At 37.8% G+C, this 17,147-nt stretch overlaps 1 protein-coding gene across 6 annotated transcripts in view; it reads right to left on the bottom strand.

Annotated features, from left to right (window-relative positions):
* Positions 1-16,718, bottom strand: part of mrtfaa (myocardin related transcription factor Aa) — a 74,655-nt gene extending 57,937 nt beyond the window's left edge. For 4 of the 6 annotated variants that reach the window (XM_051713993.1, XM_051713989.1, XM_051713992.1 and 1 more), the window contains exons 1-3: positions 16,496-16,692; positions 14,844-14,906; positions 149-332 (exon numbers count right to left, since the gene is read on the bottom strand). In XM_051713993.1, the coding sequence (XP_051569953.1) occupies positions 149-214 (66 nt within the window). In that variant the 5' untranslated portion in view covers positions 215-332; positions 14,844-14,906; positions 16,496-16,692. Of the gene's footprint in view, positions 1-148; positions 333-14,843; positions 14,907-16,258; positions 16,469-16,495 lie in introns of those variants that run through there. The other 2 variants (XM_051713990.1, XM_051713991.1) reach the window with 2 other exon arrangements.
* Positions 16,719-17,147: the final 429 nt, after the last annotated feature.

Below are 17,147 nucleotides of genomic sequence, written 5' to 3'. Positions count from 1 at the left end.
CGTATAAGTGAAGTTTAACACAAAAACAGTCAATTAGACAAATGAGTGAGTAATTATAGTTTTGAATGTTGTGTGCTCACAAAAGCTGAAGTATGACTCATTCCTGATTTTAAATCTAATCTCTTCAGCATAATAATAAAATCCTCACCATTCCTCCTCTCACAAATAGGAAGTAAGTTGGGGGCGTGCTGAAGAGACAGTTCTTGTAGCTCATTGGTTACAGCTTCACTCTGTGGACTGGAGGCAGAGCCTGAGGTAACAATAGGGGCAGTGCTGCAGGGACTTGACTCCTCCCCCAGCTTGGAGTCCACTGTAGCCATAGTTAAATATGCCTGATGGAAAAAGAGAAATACAGTTATAGTTATAGACTGACTGATACTTAATTTTCCACAGCTTCTCACACAAAACATTAAAATCACAAACAAGAAATAAAGTCCTTTAAAAAGTGACATATAAAACAGTGGGGGGTAACATTACATTTGACAACTTTGACACACTATACCGCCTTCATAATGGATGCTTTAAAAATTCTGTGCATAAAGTCAGATGTGAATTTGGTGTTAAAAGCAATGGTCAGTTTCTTTTTTAACTTTGTTAGTGACTTGTTTCTCTTAAAGGGAAAAACATAAATATTTTTGATGTATGAACAACTTTACAAGATATACAAAATGATATTTTCCAAAAATAAAAGTAAATCATTTTTATGTAACTAAAGGTCACATTTCACAAAGAAAAAGGGGGAATCTTATCTGGAGAGAATGTATGTGTGTGTGTGTGTGTGTGTGTGTGTGTGTGTGTGTGTCAGAAAAATAGCAGTAACTCAAACGCTGCCGCAAACATTTTAGGCAGATGACAAAGATTATCACGGTAACAAGTTATAACACTTCACACACAGAAAAATACATTACAAGCAGCATTTCAACAGTGATAGGTCGGGTATTTGACACACATAAACAACACATGACATCATCTCAATGCTGAGTCACACATACGGTCATGGCCACATCTGCTTATGAGCATCACTCTTTCCCAGCAACAATTTTTATAGTGATAGAACATCAAAAAGGTAATTTAATAAATAGTGAGATTTTGTGTTATGGCAAACTGTTCCAGCAAACATTACAAGTACTGTATACATTACATTTATTCCACAATAACAAACTCTTGAAAATAATATTGTATGCAGTAGTACGCCAGTATGTTAATGTTAGGTAGAGTTAGACTGCTTGGATGTACAAAAGTAGAATTTTAGAATGTTGGCAAGATTTAAAACATTTTAATATTCAAAAGCAGACTTTTAGAATGGTGACAATATTTCGAATATTTGAATGTTCATAAGCGTAATTTTAGAATGTTGGCAAGATTTAGAATGTTTGAATGTTCAAAAACATAATTCTAGAAGGCAGAGGCTATTTGCACTAAGCTGAAATAGCAGTGTTTATTGTGTTCATTTAGAGTCCCACAGACATCCTTCACACACCCCTACCCCCTAAACCTAACCTTAAAAAAATTTACCATAGTATGACCATGGTATTTTGTAGTAAAATCATAGTAACCTCACAATTAATCATGGTTACTATATTAACACCACATTACTGTAGTAACACCATGGTTAACTGCATTTAAACTATGGCTTCTGCATGGTTACTCTAATGTTACTATAGCAAAACCATCGTCAAATCTGGTAGGAGAAAATATGATGTATTTGACCAGAATTCCCATTATCTTCAGCAAGCTGACTAGAACACTACACTACTGCTACTGTAAGCTGTTGTATGAACAGGACATTTCAAGACTCACACCTGTAAGTAAATACGGCTGTCAATCTCAAACACTGACTGTGTGAACGTAGCCCTTGTTTTTCCAATAACTTTTAGAAACAGCTCAAGCCGTGGTTGCTACTGAAGTGCGCATCTTTTTAACTAGCAACGACAGATCCAGATCTGTGCCGGAAGAAAGTAGTTCCATGCACAAATACGTTTTTTGGTGACAGTCCTTGTCCTGATTGTTTTATTTACTTGTTCGTTGAGCTGTTGCATAAAAGCAATATAACACTCGCAATCGTGCTGTATGGCCCAAAATCAGCATGGCTGTAATTACCTGTGGCTGAATCACAGCTGTGCTGATGGATGGGCCATAAAGCACTCTTGCTCGTGTGAAATTGCTTTAATATATACAGTATATATAGCTTGTTGTCAGCTTACATTTGTCAGTCCATATATAGTTTGCATATGCTGTATTGTTGATAAATGGTGCAGTAGTGCAGAAGAGTAGTTTTCTTATTGAACGGATGGTTTGTGGTTACAGGTGCAATCATACAGCAAATGCATGTAGTGAACTGTAATGTTTCAGATCATGTGCAGATATGTCACTTCACCGTCTGTGTTTTAATAGTTGAAAAATAAAACCTTCTGAAAAGTGATGTAATAATTGCACACTGCAATCAATTTATAAATTTTGATTCCGCATTACTTTATTTGAAAGAAATGTGATAATCTTATCTTTCCATCATAGATTCTCTTTTTCAGTGGATTTCAATTAAACAGTCTCTCAACTTTCTCTGTTTTGGGTATGCTTCCTAGAGAACTGCTCTCATGTTACAAAACCTGTTCTAGAGTCACTCAGGACAAATTTTCTCTTTAGAAAAAGATCACTGGCACCTCCCATTAACTTGCTTTGAATAATAGGGAAATAACACAGCTGAATCAGCTAGTTTACTGAAGAATTTGCAAGGTTCAACAAAGCTACTGAGCTATATGGAGTTCAGTTCATCTACTTGAAAGAACTCCATTAATATTTGAGCAATATATCATTAGAAAGAGCTGCTCTTAATGAGTATAATGAGGTGAAAAATCTAACTTTTCTGTTCTCATCAAACAACACAGACAATATTAATTTTCAAAAATTACAACATCAAGAATTTTGATTGATGTAGTCGGGCTTCTTGGTGAGTTAAAGTTTCTCTGTTGACATGAACAAAAGGCTTCTTAAAAAAAAAAAAACACCAAAGCACAAACACTGAAAAGCAGTTAGAGACCAATATAACACAAGCAGGGCAATACTTTTTTTCATGAAGCAGACACTAAATTTAAACCCCAAAACGGACAACTCTGTCAAACCCAAATGCTGTTATTGTTTCCTTGGAGCAAAAATAAGAGATTTCTTTGACACAAGTCAAGTCTGTCAAGCTCCAAAAAGGAAAAGAAACACCATAAAACTAGTCCATATGACTTGTGAGCTATCTTCCAAGCCATCTAAAGCCATATGAGAGCTTTATGTGAGTAACCGACCAGGGCTGCGTTTCCCAAAAGCATTGCAAACTTAAGTTGATCGTAGAGACCATTGGCTCCAATGGTTTACAATCTACTTAGGTTTACAATGTTTTTGGGAAACACAGCCAGAAGAGTTTGAAGTGTATGAAAACAGCTGTATAATGATTCTTCCAAGTTTCTCCTTTTGAGTTCCATGGAAAAAAACAACAGCATACAGGTTTGGAATGACATTGGGAGAGTGAATAATGACACAAGTTTTATTTTTGAGTGAACTATTCCTTTAAACACAGAGGGTCAGACAAAATTCAAATGTATTATTGCAGACAAAGAGAAGTGGTTTTGATGAAAGCTGTTGTCAAAAGACATTCATTTGACTCTTCAAGATTTGAGTGCAGAGAATTGCAGGTCCATTTCTGTACAGATCAGATAACAGCTTAGTCATGAGCTAACTCAGAGACTCACCCACACATTTTCTACTCATCGGGCATCTGCACAAAACAGCGCTGGAATCTATCACCATGGTGATGAATGATGTCATAATAGGGAAAATATGATTGACAGCCACGTTCTGTATACATTTTTGGAAGGTTTCTCAGCACTGCTGTACAATTGCTTTGCAAACTCATCTATGTTACTCTAATATCCTCTTTTGTCTTCTCATTTGTTTGGTTAACAGAGCATTTCTTGGTAGTAAAACAAAAAATATGAGTATTTGTGGTATGTGAAATGTGCTGAGAGTGAGACGAGACATGTTCTGAAGAGACTGTCTGTCTGTTGATGCAATCAATGCTTTACAGTCTGTTATAGAGCTAATCAAACATCTTAAAACAGAGTTTCGGTTTAAAGTTCTGATTGGACAAGCCTTGTTTGAATTGCTGTAAAAAAGCCAAAATACAGTCACCTGTGACCACACACACAGTTGAATTGTTGCTTGGTAATGGTAAATGGCCTACAGTTAACTAATGAACTATATTATTTGACAGAAGAACTGCTTATCGTGATTATTATTATTAAATTGGTGTCTTAATACTGCAGTTGCTGCTGTTTTATAAAACAATAAGCCACTGGACGTTGTCATGAAATGTAATTTGCAACCCATTTTATTTTACATAATGTGACTTACTTCAGAGTGAAACAGGATATTCAAGAAAATACAGGGCAGGATTTTATCCATCGGGTATGGAAAAGTGTGAGAATGGAGCCAGAACCGGGGCCAGATTCACGAAAAATGTCTTAAAGGTGCACTCAGTAATTTTTACCCATTAAAAAAAAAAAGATTTCCTCTTAAAGAAATTAATTCCAATTTTTAAACACAAGTATAAAATTATGACCACTCACTTGAGATGAGGACTCTAGTCACATCAGTAGCCTTATAAAAGCTTTTTTCATCTACGTGGGACAGGGGCTGCCATTTTAGAAACATGACCATCTGAATACTACTCACATAATCTTAGTAACCATCTTTTTATTGGACACTTTCACTCTTGGATTAAATTAATCATGGCTGATTTTGAATAGGGAATTTCTAAAATGGCATCTGCAACTGAAAACTATTGACTTTTCTCATAATTTACTCACCCCAGATATGTAAATCTGCTGAACACAAATGAAGATTTTTAGAAAAATATCTCAGCTCTGTAGGTCCAATCTGGCACCAACAATTATCCATGCCATTATCTAATCAGCCAATTGCGTGGCAGCACTGCAGTTCATATAATCATGCAGATACGGGTCAGGAGCTTCAGTTAATGTTCACATCAACCATCAGAATGGGGGAAAAAATGTGATATCAGTGATTTGGACCGTGGCATGATTGTTGGTGCCAGATGGGCTGGTTTGAGTATTTCTGTAACAGCTGATCTCCTGGGATTTTCACACACAACAGTCTCTAGAATTTACTCAGAATGGTGCCAAAAACAAAAAACATCCAGTGAGCTGCAGTTCTGTGGGCAGAAATGCCTTGTTGATGAGAAAGGTCAACAGAGAATGGCCAGACTGGTTCGAACCGACAAAGTCTACGGTAACTCAGATAACCGCTCTGTACAACTGTGGTGAGAAGAATAGTATCTCAGAATGCCATTTTGAGATGCGGGTTGGCGCTATTTTGGCGGAACAGGGGGGACCTACACAATATTAGGCAGGTGGTTTTAATGTTGTGACATTAAATGAACCTACAGAGTGGAGATATTCTTCTAAAAATATTGTTTTGTGTGTTCAGTAGGAGAAAGAAAGTCATACACATCTGGGATAGCATGAGGGTAAGTTGATGATGAGAAAATTTTCATTTTTGGGTTAACTATCCCTTTAAAAATGCTTCCTGAATCCAGTCCCAGAATGCAAATGGATGACTTTTATTTTTAGAGACCGAGCAAGTTCACATCAAAGATTACGAAGACAAACATTTTATTTATTTGGAATAAGGCAAACCGATGAATCTTCCACAGTAAGACATGTATGGTGAAAGTAAATATGGTAAACCTAGATTTCATGTTGACTTCAAAGCTGAAGTATGTAACTCTTCCTGTTAAAAAACTTTATCCTAGCTTAATATGCAGAGACAACTATAAGCAAGCCATTCATTGGTTAATTTTCTCAAAAACTATAAACACTGTGTTTGTGTGGCACTTTGAAAACTGCTGTTTGTTTTGCGTAACCCGCTTAGAAAAGCCCTAACAACATTACTTAACCAATGGCATGAGTTGGGGGCGGGACTATCTCTTTGTTTGACCAACAGAAGACGAGGGGCACAGTCAGAAAGCTGTTTTGAAAACAAAGTTTATTTTTGCAATTACGTTTGGTGGTGTTAGTGGCACAGAAATTACAAACATCAGCTTTAAGGTGTTTTAGGCAATCTGTTTTGTATCATGCCAAAGTACATACAGTAACCTACAGCCTTGAGTCAGTGGCTTATTGATTGAGTTAAAAACAGTGAAGTCTTATATACAGTAGAAGTGCACTTTAAACATAAAAACATGCTCTCTGACATCCTTAGTGTACAGATGAACACACGCTCACTGGTAACAAATGGAAGATGTAGACATCTTCTCTATACACTTAGACTAAATGTATAAGATTTATTGACCTTTATGGGAAACAGATGTTCCAGTGCTGGGAACATATTGCGCAATCAGCACTTACTGACATCACTTACCGTCCATCACTTTAAAGATTAATATAATCTCTACGTTGAAGTTATTATCTATCCGATTCCTTCCATCCAGTAGACTTTTTAAAAGTAGAGTTCAGATAAAGACTATAAGCATTCACATCATTTTCAGTTTTATGGCTACTTTTTAGGTGGGGGAATAAGATCAGGTCACAGCGCATGCCAAACTCGAACCCCCCCCTACAGCATAAGCACCATGGCTCAGACCAAAACATAATCATGTCTATCAGTCAAATGAAACAGAAAAAAGACAAATCTAATAAACTTTCCTTTCAACACTCTTCCAAACAATGCATGTGTTATTTCAAAATGATGTCGGCTAAATAATGCACTAGCCTTTTATACTGTGGTTTCAGTCATTTCTTTAAAATGTAAAAACTGTGGGCATGGTTCTTCTTTTAGCTTTTGTGGTCATTCAATTTGATTTTATCGAGGTTGACATGCAAACTATCTTTCACTCTGTGGTGAATCCTCCCTCTCAAATGCTCACCGATGGTATGAGAGGCTTCAACAGCAGGCACTTTATACAGTTAGATGATTCCGTTTTTCTGTTAACCAAGCAAAGCAAGTGGGGTGTAGGCAAAGCAAAAAATTTAAGACTACACACTTTACCCAAAAGATGATGTCACTGGGTCAGAATATCATGCTGTGTGCCCAATGCCTCGGCACAGCAGCAACTGGCTAATCCATGACAGATGCACCTACGCCAACACCCTGTTACTCAACCAAGTTATCCACAACTGCCAGTCAGAACTCCATTTTGCACTTAAAGGAAATCTTCTAGAGATGGGACAATATATGGAGTTTTGAAATATTGCAAACCAAAATTAATGACAAACCATATAGAGGCAAAAAAAACAATTTTTTTTGGAATTTGCAACATTGTTTTCTGACATTGTGATCATAAATAACATGACCCATCAAACATCAGAAAATCTCTGTTGCTTTTTTCTACATTGTTTACAGGGTTTGCACAAACTCCGTGAAGTGCTTAAAGTGCATGAATTTAGCTTTTAGAAATTTAAGACTGGAATACCTGTAAAATCGCCTTGTTTTGTTGATAAGTGGTTAAAAGTGCTTGAAATTATAATGGAAAATTTCTTCCCTGTAATGCGTGTCCGTCAAAGATGAGATCCACACCCTCCGCTTCAATTAAATAATATTACTTATAATATCCTTTATGTTCTTTACAATCAGTTGTTGATCAAAAAGCAAAAAAAACAAAAAAAACAAAAACAAAAAGCAAAAATGATTATCTTAAATTAGACTTTGTTTGGAATACTTAACCCTGTAAAGCCTGACATTTGAAAAAAATGTCAGAAAATTCAAATTGTTTGACACAAAACAAAATATAAAAAGAAACAATTTTGCACTTTTTTTTTTTGTTTGTTTTTTTGTATCATATACAAAGCACAACTGGCTCTAACAAGGACAGAAAGAGATGTGGAAGGCCAGATGTACAACTAAACAAGAGGATAAGTACATCAGAGTCTCTAGTTTGAGAAATAGACGCCTCACATGTCCTCAGCTGACAGCTTCATTGAATTCTACCCGCTCAACACCAGTTTCATGTACAACAGTAAAGAGAAGACTCAGGAGTGCAGGCCTTATGGGAAGAACTGCAAAGAAAAAGCCACTTTTGAATCAGAAAAACAAAAAGAAAAGGTTAGAGTGGGCAAAGAAACACAGACATTGGACAACAGATAATTGGAAAAGAGTGTTATGGATCTTAACCCCATTGAGCTTTTGTGCGATCAGCTAGACTGTAAGGTGCGTGAGAAGTGCCCGACAAGACAGCCACATCTATGGCAAGTGCTACAGGAAGTTTGGGGTGAAATATCACCTGAGTATCTGGACAAACTGACAGCTAGAATGCCAAGGATCTGCAAAGCTGTCATTGCTGCTCATGGAGGATTTTTGATGAGAACTCTTTTGAAGTAGTTTAAGTTATTTCAAGTTAGTTTAGTTCAAATTGTAATAGTAATTTTTCATGTTATTAATGTCCTGACTATACACTGTGATCAGTTGATGCCACTTTGGTGAATAGAAGTACCAATTTCTTTCCATAAGAGCAAAATCTGCACACAAACTTCTGGCCACCAGTGTACATTCATATTTTTCTTTGTATTTATTATTTATATAACTTATTTGTCATATTTGAAATCTGAGATAACTTTTTGCCCTCTAAAAACAAATAATTTTCTGATAAATTTGACACTTATAACACATATTTTTAAATAAATATAACAAAAGTTTACTATTTAGTCTTTCAAGAGCAAAGAACAATAATATTATAATTATAACACTGTAAATTTTCAGTCAGACACATTTCTGTCAGATACATAGAGTGCTAATGGCATATTTAACCCGTAAAGCCTAATGTTCAAATTTGATACACAATTTCAACACAGTAATTTATTAATTTAAAAATAGTGATTTGAAACAACAACAGGCTAGTCTTATAAAGCAAACATTTATTGTCAAAAAATGCCAATAACTTTCATTCTAATGTTACCTTGAACTTTTAAAATAAGCTGTTACAGGGGCGTAGATTCCAGGGTGGATGGGGGGAGGTAACCATCAAAACAAGCAAGTACCATCCCCCCATTATTTATACCATGATCAATGGAAATACGTAAATGCTTCACGCTGCAACCCCCCAATGGTCAAGCCAAATCTACGCCCTTGAGCTGCAAAAATGACAGAGTCACTTTTCACGCAAGTCTGCCGTGATTTGGGGTCCTGGGTAGCTCAGTGGTAAAATACGCTGGCTACCACCCCTGGAGTTCGCTAGTTTGCTAGTTCGAATCCCAGGGCATGCTGAGTGAATCCAGCCAGGTCTCCTAAGCAACCAAATTGGCCCAGTTGCTAGGGAGGGTAGAGTCACATGGGGTAACCTCCCCATGGTCGCTATAATATGGTTCGTTCTCGGTGGGGTGTGTGGCGAGTTGAGTGCGGATGCCGCGGTGGATGGCGTGAAGCCTCCACACGCGCTATGTCTCCGTGGCAAAGCGCTCAACAAGCCACGTGATAAGATGCATGGGTTGATGGTCTCAGACGTGGAGGCAAGTGGGATTCATCCTCCGCCACCCGGATTGAGGCGAATCAATATGCGACCACGAGGACTTAAAAGCGCACTGGGAATTGGGCATTCCAAATTGGGTGAAAAAGGGGAAAAAATTTTAGCACTGTTATACAAATGAATGTCAGCTCAATGTTGTAAATTGTCTTGTCATAACAATATTAACTGATAGAATGTGGAATTTTTACATTTTTGGAAAGCTAAAATGTGATAGCAATAATGATCACAAACAAATTATAAAAAACATACACTTTCACATACTATATACAGTGCATTCATAAAGTATTCAGACCCTTTTGTTTTTTTGTTTTTTTTATTTTATTTTTTTTTGTTATGTTGCAGCCTTATGCTAAAATGCTTTAAATGATTTAATTTTTTTACATCGAGCTACACTCCAAACCCCATAATGACAAAGCAAAAAACTGAGTTTTGATAACTTTGCAAAAAAGAAAAAACTGAAATATCACATTGACATAAGTACTCAGGCCCTTTGCTATGACACTTGAAATTTAGCTCAGGAATTTAGCTCTGGATCATCTTTGAGATGTTTCTACACTTTGACTGGAGTCCACCTGTGGCACATTCAATTGATTGGACATGATTTGGAAAGGCACACACCTGTCTATATAAGGTCTCACAGCTGAAAATGCATATCAGAGCAAAAACCAAGCCATGAAGTCAAAGGAAATGCCTGCAGAGCTCAGAGACAGGATTGTGTCGAGGCACAGATCTGGGGAAGGCTACAAGAACATTTCAGCTGTATTGAAGGTTACCAAGAGCACAGTGGCCTCTAGAATTCTTAAATGGAAGAACTTTGGAACAACAAGGACTCTTTCTAGAGCTGGCCGCCTGGCTAAACTGAGCAATTGGGGGAAAAGGGCCTTAGTAAGAGAGATGACCAAGAACCCGATGGTCGCTCTAGTTGAGCTCCAGAGATCATGTGTGGAGATGGGCAACCAGAAGGACAACCATTACTGCAACACTCCTGACCATCTGGGCTTTATGGCAGAGTGGCCAGACGGAAGCCTCTCCTCAGTGCAAGACACATAAAAGCTTTGAATTTGCAAAAAAGCACCTAAAGGACTCTCAGACGGTAAGAAACAAGATTCTCTGGTCTGATGAAATGAAGATTGAACTGTTTGGTCTCAATTCCAAGCATCATGTCTGGAGGAAACCAGGCACCGTTCATCACCTGCGCAATACCATCCCAACAGTGAATCATTGTAGTGGAAGCATCACGCTGTGTGGGTGTTTTTCAGTGGCAGGAACTGGGGGACTGGTCAGGGTTGAAGGAAAGCTGAATGCAGCAAAATACAGAGATATCCTTAATGAAAACCTGGTCCAGAGTGCTCAGGACCTCAGACCATGGGCAGCTCCATGGCTGGGCTACCGGAGCTCAAGCTACGAATGTTTTCTGTAAAGCCCCGAATGTTTTGATCATCTTTTTGTAGTGATGTCATAAGTACCAGAGCTTGGGTATCAAGTTGATATGAAAACATATTACATTTTATTATTTTAACATTACATTTTAAAGTTAGGGTAATATACTGTATACATGAATGATTCCTGTCTTTCTATGGTATTGACAACACCAAATACAGACTCAATTCAGTACCCATGAGCTGTCTTGTCAGGAGCTGCTTTCCAGCTCTCATGTAACGTTTGTGTGCGCATGCAAAAAGAGAGCTTGAGGCACGCGATTGCGGCTGTGTAATGGATACTGTGTTGAGTTGGTCCATCCAGATGCAGTGAGTACCTAATATTTAGATGTATAACCCTGAAAACAAGGAGTAATATATACAGATGTATTCGAGGAATTTGCTAACGTTAAAGTCACGAGCCAGAACATTTGCGTGTTTAACAAAACTCTTTATTAAGACAGGATACAATAAACATAGCAAACTTTAGGTAATCTAGCTATTATTTTTCATCTCTAGTACCAATTTAGCTTGTTTACAACCTGCTTTCTTGTAAATTAACTTAAGCACCCGACGAATCAATGAAAACTGTATACAGCACAATGTGTGTCAAACTACAGAAAGCCGAAAGGGACAAAATAGTGGGGATTTTTTAAATTGTGTTTTAAAGTATAGTTGTTAAAAGCATGCAATTTCTGATCTTCGAGCGTATCTGAGACATAAGTTAGTGAGACTTTTTTAGTTTACTATATAAATGACACATCATAGATGTATTCAGATTTTTATTATTAAACGTATTATATTCTGATATTTCATCAAAGTATCTGGGCTAAGCCCTGAATGTCCATTGACCCTAGTACCGCCCCTGCCTCAGACTGGGCCGAAGGTTTACCTTCCAACAGGACAATGAGCATACAGCCAAGACAACACAAGAGTGGCTTAGGAACAGCTCTGTGAATGTCCCTGAGTGGCCCAGCCAGAGCCCGGACTTGAACCCAATCGAACATCTCTGGAGAGACCTGAAAATGGCTGTCCACTGACAGTCCCCATAGAACCTGACAGAACTTGAGAGGATCTGCAGAGAAGAATGGCAGAAAATCCCCAAATTCAGGTGTGCAAAGCTTGTCACATCATATCCAAAAAGAATAGAGGCTGTAATCGCTGCCAAAGGTGCTTAAACTAAGTACTGAGTTAAGGGTCTGAATACTTATGTCAATGTGATATTTCATTTTTTTCTTTATAATAAATTTGCAAAGTTATCAAAAATCTGGTTTTTGATTTGTTATTATGGGGTATGGAGTGTAGACTGATGTGCAAAAAATAAATAATTTAAAGCATTTTAGCATAAGGCTGCAACATAAAAAAATGTGAAAAAAATGAAGAGGTCTGAATAGTTTATGAATGCACTGTATATATACACTGATGAGCCAAAAAATTATGACCACTCACAGGTGAAGTGAATAATGTTAATCATCTCCTAACAAGGGCACATGTCAAGGTCTAGGTAGATTAGATGGTAAGTGAACTGTCAGCTCTCGTAGTCAACGTGTTGAATGCAGGAGAAATGGGCAGGAGTAAAGACCTGAGCAACTTTGACAAGGGCCAAATTGTTATGGTCAGATGAATGGTTCAGAGCATCTCTGAAATGGCAAGGCTTGTGGGGTGCTCCCGGTCAGCAGTGGTGAGTACCTACCAACTTTGGTCCGAGGAGGGACAAACCACAAACCGGCGACAGGGTGTTGGCCACCCAAGGCTCATCAATGCACGAGGGCAATGAAGGCTATCCCGTATGGTCCAAACCGACAGAAGGTCTACTGTGGCACAAGTAAAAAAAAAAATGTAATGATGGTTCCGAGAAGAATGTGTCACAACACAAAGTGCATCACACTTGCTGCATATGGGGCTGCGTAGCCGCAGACCAGTCAGAGTGCCCATGACGTCCCCTGTTCACCGTCGAAAGCGCCTACAATGGGCATGCGAGTGTCGGAACTGGACCTTGGAGCAGTGGAAGAAGTTCGCCTGGTCCAAAGTCACGTGGACGGTCATGTACATGTGTGCCATTTAACTGGGGAAGTGATGGCACCAGGATGCACTTTGGGAAGACAACAAGCTGGTGGAGGATGTGCGATGCTCTGGGCAATGTTCTGCTGGGAAACCCTGGGTCCGGCCATTCATGTGAATGTCAATTTGACACGTGCCACTTACCTAAACATCATTGCAGACCAGGTACACCCCTTCATTGCAATGGTATTCCCTGATGGCAGTTGGCTCTTTCAGCAGGATAATGCAACCTGCCACACTGCACACATTGTTCAGGAATGGTTTGAGGAACATGATAAAGAGTTCAAGGTGTTGCCCTGGCCTCCAAATTAACCAGATCTCAATCTGACTGAGCATCTGTGGGATGTGCTGGACCAACAAGTCCGATCCACGGTGTCTCCACCTCGCAACTTACAGGACTTGAAGGATCTGCTGCTAATGTCTTGGTGCCAGATACTGCAGGACACTTTAGAAGTCTTGTACTGTCCATGCCTCGGCGGGTCGGTGCTGTTTTGGCGGCGCAAGGAAGACCAACAGCATATTAGACAGGTGGTAATAATGTTTCGGCTCATCAGTGTATATATATATATATATATATATATATATATATATATATATATATATATATATATATATATATATATATATATATACACACACGTGTTTTTTCTTTCTCACAATAATTATGTCTGTGAGCTGTCCCTTTCATGTTTTAGAGTTTTGATTACAACTTGTCATTTTTCAGGACATGTTCTGTTCAGTTTTATTGCTTGTCCTAAGGTTTATTTATTAGTGTATAAATTATATAAATTATTTTTTCTTATAAAGGTAAATGAGAACTTGAGTGTTTATATTGTGTAGGCTAATAGATAACTTTATTATAAGAAATTATAATTTGCATTTTATTTAAACATTTTTCTACTTTCATACTTTGTCATTAGTGTTGTTATATCGAATCAAGATAATATCACTTTGTGAACTTCATATCGTACATTGAACCGAATCAAGAGGTATTACCCCAACCCTAGAATATTCCTGGTTAAATACAACCTAAGCTACAGTATATAGGCAACAACTGTGGAATACAGTCGATGACCAGAAACCTTTAGCTTGCCCCAACTGCAGTATAAACAAACAGAAAATGCATTTATATTGAGCACATGAATAATGGCAGCAAATCAGGCAACTGAACACAGCACCATAAAAAACGTTTACGTGACAGTCCGTCTCGCTGACTGTCTAATGCATCATACTAACACTTTCAAGTTTTATCCTTTTTATTCCCTGATCTTTTATTTATCAATGCATGTTATTCCAAAGAAATAAAATGTCTTCGTAATCTTTAATCAAAATGTAAAAACTTGCTCCACATCAAACAACTTTTCTTTTCAGCTGACGTCAATCCCTTTTACTATTCACCCCTGCCCTCCAACCACCTGGCTTCATTCTGGTATTTAATGCCCACTTTGCACAATCCAATCAGTTTTCGATGGACAACGTTTCCAGTGGATAAAAAGTCTCGCCCTACATTTTTTCCCCCCATTGAATATCCCGTTCAAAAATATATCCGATAACAGAAGTAAAATGGGTTGCGAACTGCATTTTGCATTACTACTTGGCTTTAGGCCACGACTCATGGGTGTTGTGCAAGCACTGCCCTGCAGATATTACTGTAGTTAACTCAAGTGTGGTTTTCTTGGTAATTTGACATCAAATGAACTACCTACTACAATTCAGAGTTTAGAGTTACTAAGAATCACAGAGAAGTGTACGCGGAACAGTAGCTAAATAAACATGAGTCTTATGTGAAGTGGGAAAAATACCCAGAAATATTTTTATTTGTGAGTGCCTGTGATTTGGTGTACCTGGTTTACTTCCTGTTCAACACAGTCCTGAGAGTTTCCATTTCAGATGTGTGACAGCAGTAACTGAAAAACAGAAAAGAAAGAATCAAAGATTAACTAATAAAAAAAAAAAAACATAAAATAGATGTAATTATATTAGGGGCCTGCAGTCAAGCCCACATTACTACATACATACAGACTTTTGCATTTTACAAAGATGATGCGAGATGATGTTGATCTCACACAAGGAATAACAAGGAGTTGCTTAGGAATATTCCGGGTTCATACAAGTTAATCTGTTACATCTGTGGCATGCTGTCGATTATGACAAAATAATGTCGACAGGTCCCCGAGTTGGTGAAATCAAACCAAGATCATGTGCACCGTAATGCACTTACAATGGAAGTCAAAGGGACAAAGCATGTCACCAGGATAAACGTTAGCCTAAAACATACACTGGTTTGGAAGTATAGCCACAATAAATAAACATTACACTATTAAACATTATTATTAGTTATACAACTTACAGCTCCAAAAACACACAATTTTGTATGGAAAATTATTTTCCAAGACAATCATCAACACAAATGTTGTCAATATATTGCAAAATGATTACAAATTTAAGCTGCTTTACTTCAAACCCTGCAGGACGTTTGAGTTCTTTTTGTCTCACTTTTTTTTTTATCACTACAAGTCACACAAGTCATGCTTGTTGATGATAAACGGTGGGATATTGTGTATTCATACTTCCATCATACAGCTGAATTGCAAGTATGACAGAAAAACTGATCAATAACTGCAATGCATCATGCAATGCGCCTCAAGATGCGTCTTACAACAGAACCTTGAACCCTAACAAGCTGAAAATAATTTGAATGGTCAAACCATTAACCGCCATTTGTATTATTAATGCAAAACAGGATGTTAAACTACTTCTTATGAATCAATACAGCATTTATAAAACTTTAGATTGGGTTCAAATGAATATTTGTGGCTTTGATCTTTAAGCCTTACAGTAGTACTGTGGTGTTACCATCGTACAGTAGATTTGTAATACCATGGTACTTTGATTCTGAATTATTAATATATTCATATATCATACTATTTACATAGGCTAGATGTCCAAAACAAATAGTTAGCATGGTATATGTGTCAAACAAAACCATGGTTTGGTGACATGTCAGGACAAAAACACATGGTAATAACATGGTACTTTGTGCACACTTCAAAAAACAGCATATGGAAAGTAGTAATCTTTCATCTCAGAGACAAATCTTTCAATAGACACCAAACAACAGCCTTTTGTCTTCCATCAACACAGTCTGGAAGACAAATAACAAGTCAGCATGCACACTTTTTTAAACTATTCCAACCCCAGACCTTGGAAACACATTTATATCACCAGCACTTACTGAAAGCATAATGGGAAAACCAACCTACAGATGGACTTAACACAGATGCAGAGCAGAAGACTCCATCTCAAACCTGATAGATGTTACATAACAGTCCCACCTCCACAGCATCAGGACCACAGACACCCTCCAACGCCCCAATGTTACCAAGTAGGTCTGTATCCCTTATAGACCTTTAGTCAAGCCTTTAACAGATCCAAACAAGAGGCTTTCTTACTCTGCAAACATGTGGCACAGTAGCTCATAAACAAACCAACTCACTCCATGTGCTGCTGCTGCTGCTCACAACTTAACAATACAACTTCCAGCAAGCTTAAACATGCAGGAAACCACACGAATAAAAGACTGCGCACCAAACGAAAGTTTTAACATCATAAATAAATAAAGTTGCCTTAGTTTACGTTGGTTGGAGCATCTCATCTATTGAAATCCCAATGATCTGCACTCAACTGTATTTGTTTACGATATCCAGTAAACTTAAACAGGAAACCCGCCTAGTTTAAGACTCATCCAATAGTAAGAGAGTACCCTGCAGATTGACGTTGGCAATGACCAATCGGATCATTCAGATGAACTTCGGCATGGGGTTTCTCGTTGATCCTCTAAGCCAATCGCCTCGCTGCTCGTCTATTAATGATGAGATTAGTAAACCAATGAAAATGCTCACCGGTTTTGCTCTCTGTTGAAATTTCACAATTGAAGTGTGCATATAAAACAGTGTTTATTAAATAACTGTGTTTATGAATACCAATTAGTGTCTCAAATTGGCCAGATACGATTGGGTCTAAATTATAGGTCTCCTATTTTACAGTGTAATTTCGATTCAATTGCTATTAAAGTTTCTCTGTGTAATTATAGGTGTAATTTACTGCCTTAGCCGCTTTTGAACTTATACTTTTCATCACTTGCCAGG

Source organism: Myxocyprinus asiaticus, chromosome 13, assembly GCF_019703515.2.
Source record: "Myxocyprinus asiaticus isolate MX2 ecotype Aquarium Trade chromosome 13, UBuf_Myxa_2, whole genome shotgun sequence".
Classification (NCBI taxonomy): Eukaryota; Metazoa; Chordata; class Actinopteri; order Cypriniformes; family Catostomidae; genus Myxocyprinus; species Myxocyprinus asiaticus.
This window is presented reverse-complemented; position numbering and strand designations above follow the sequence as displayed.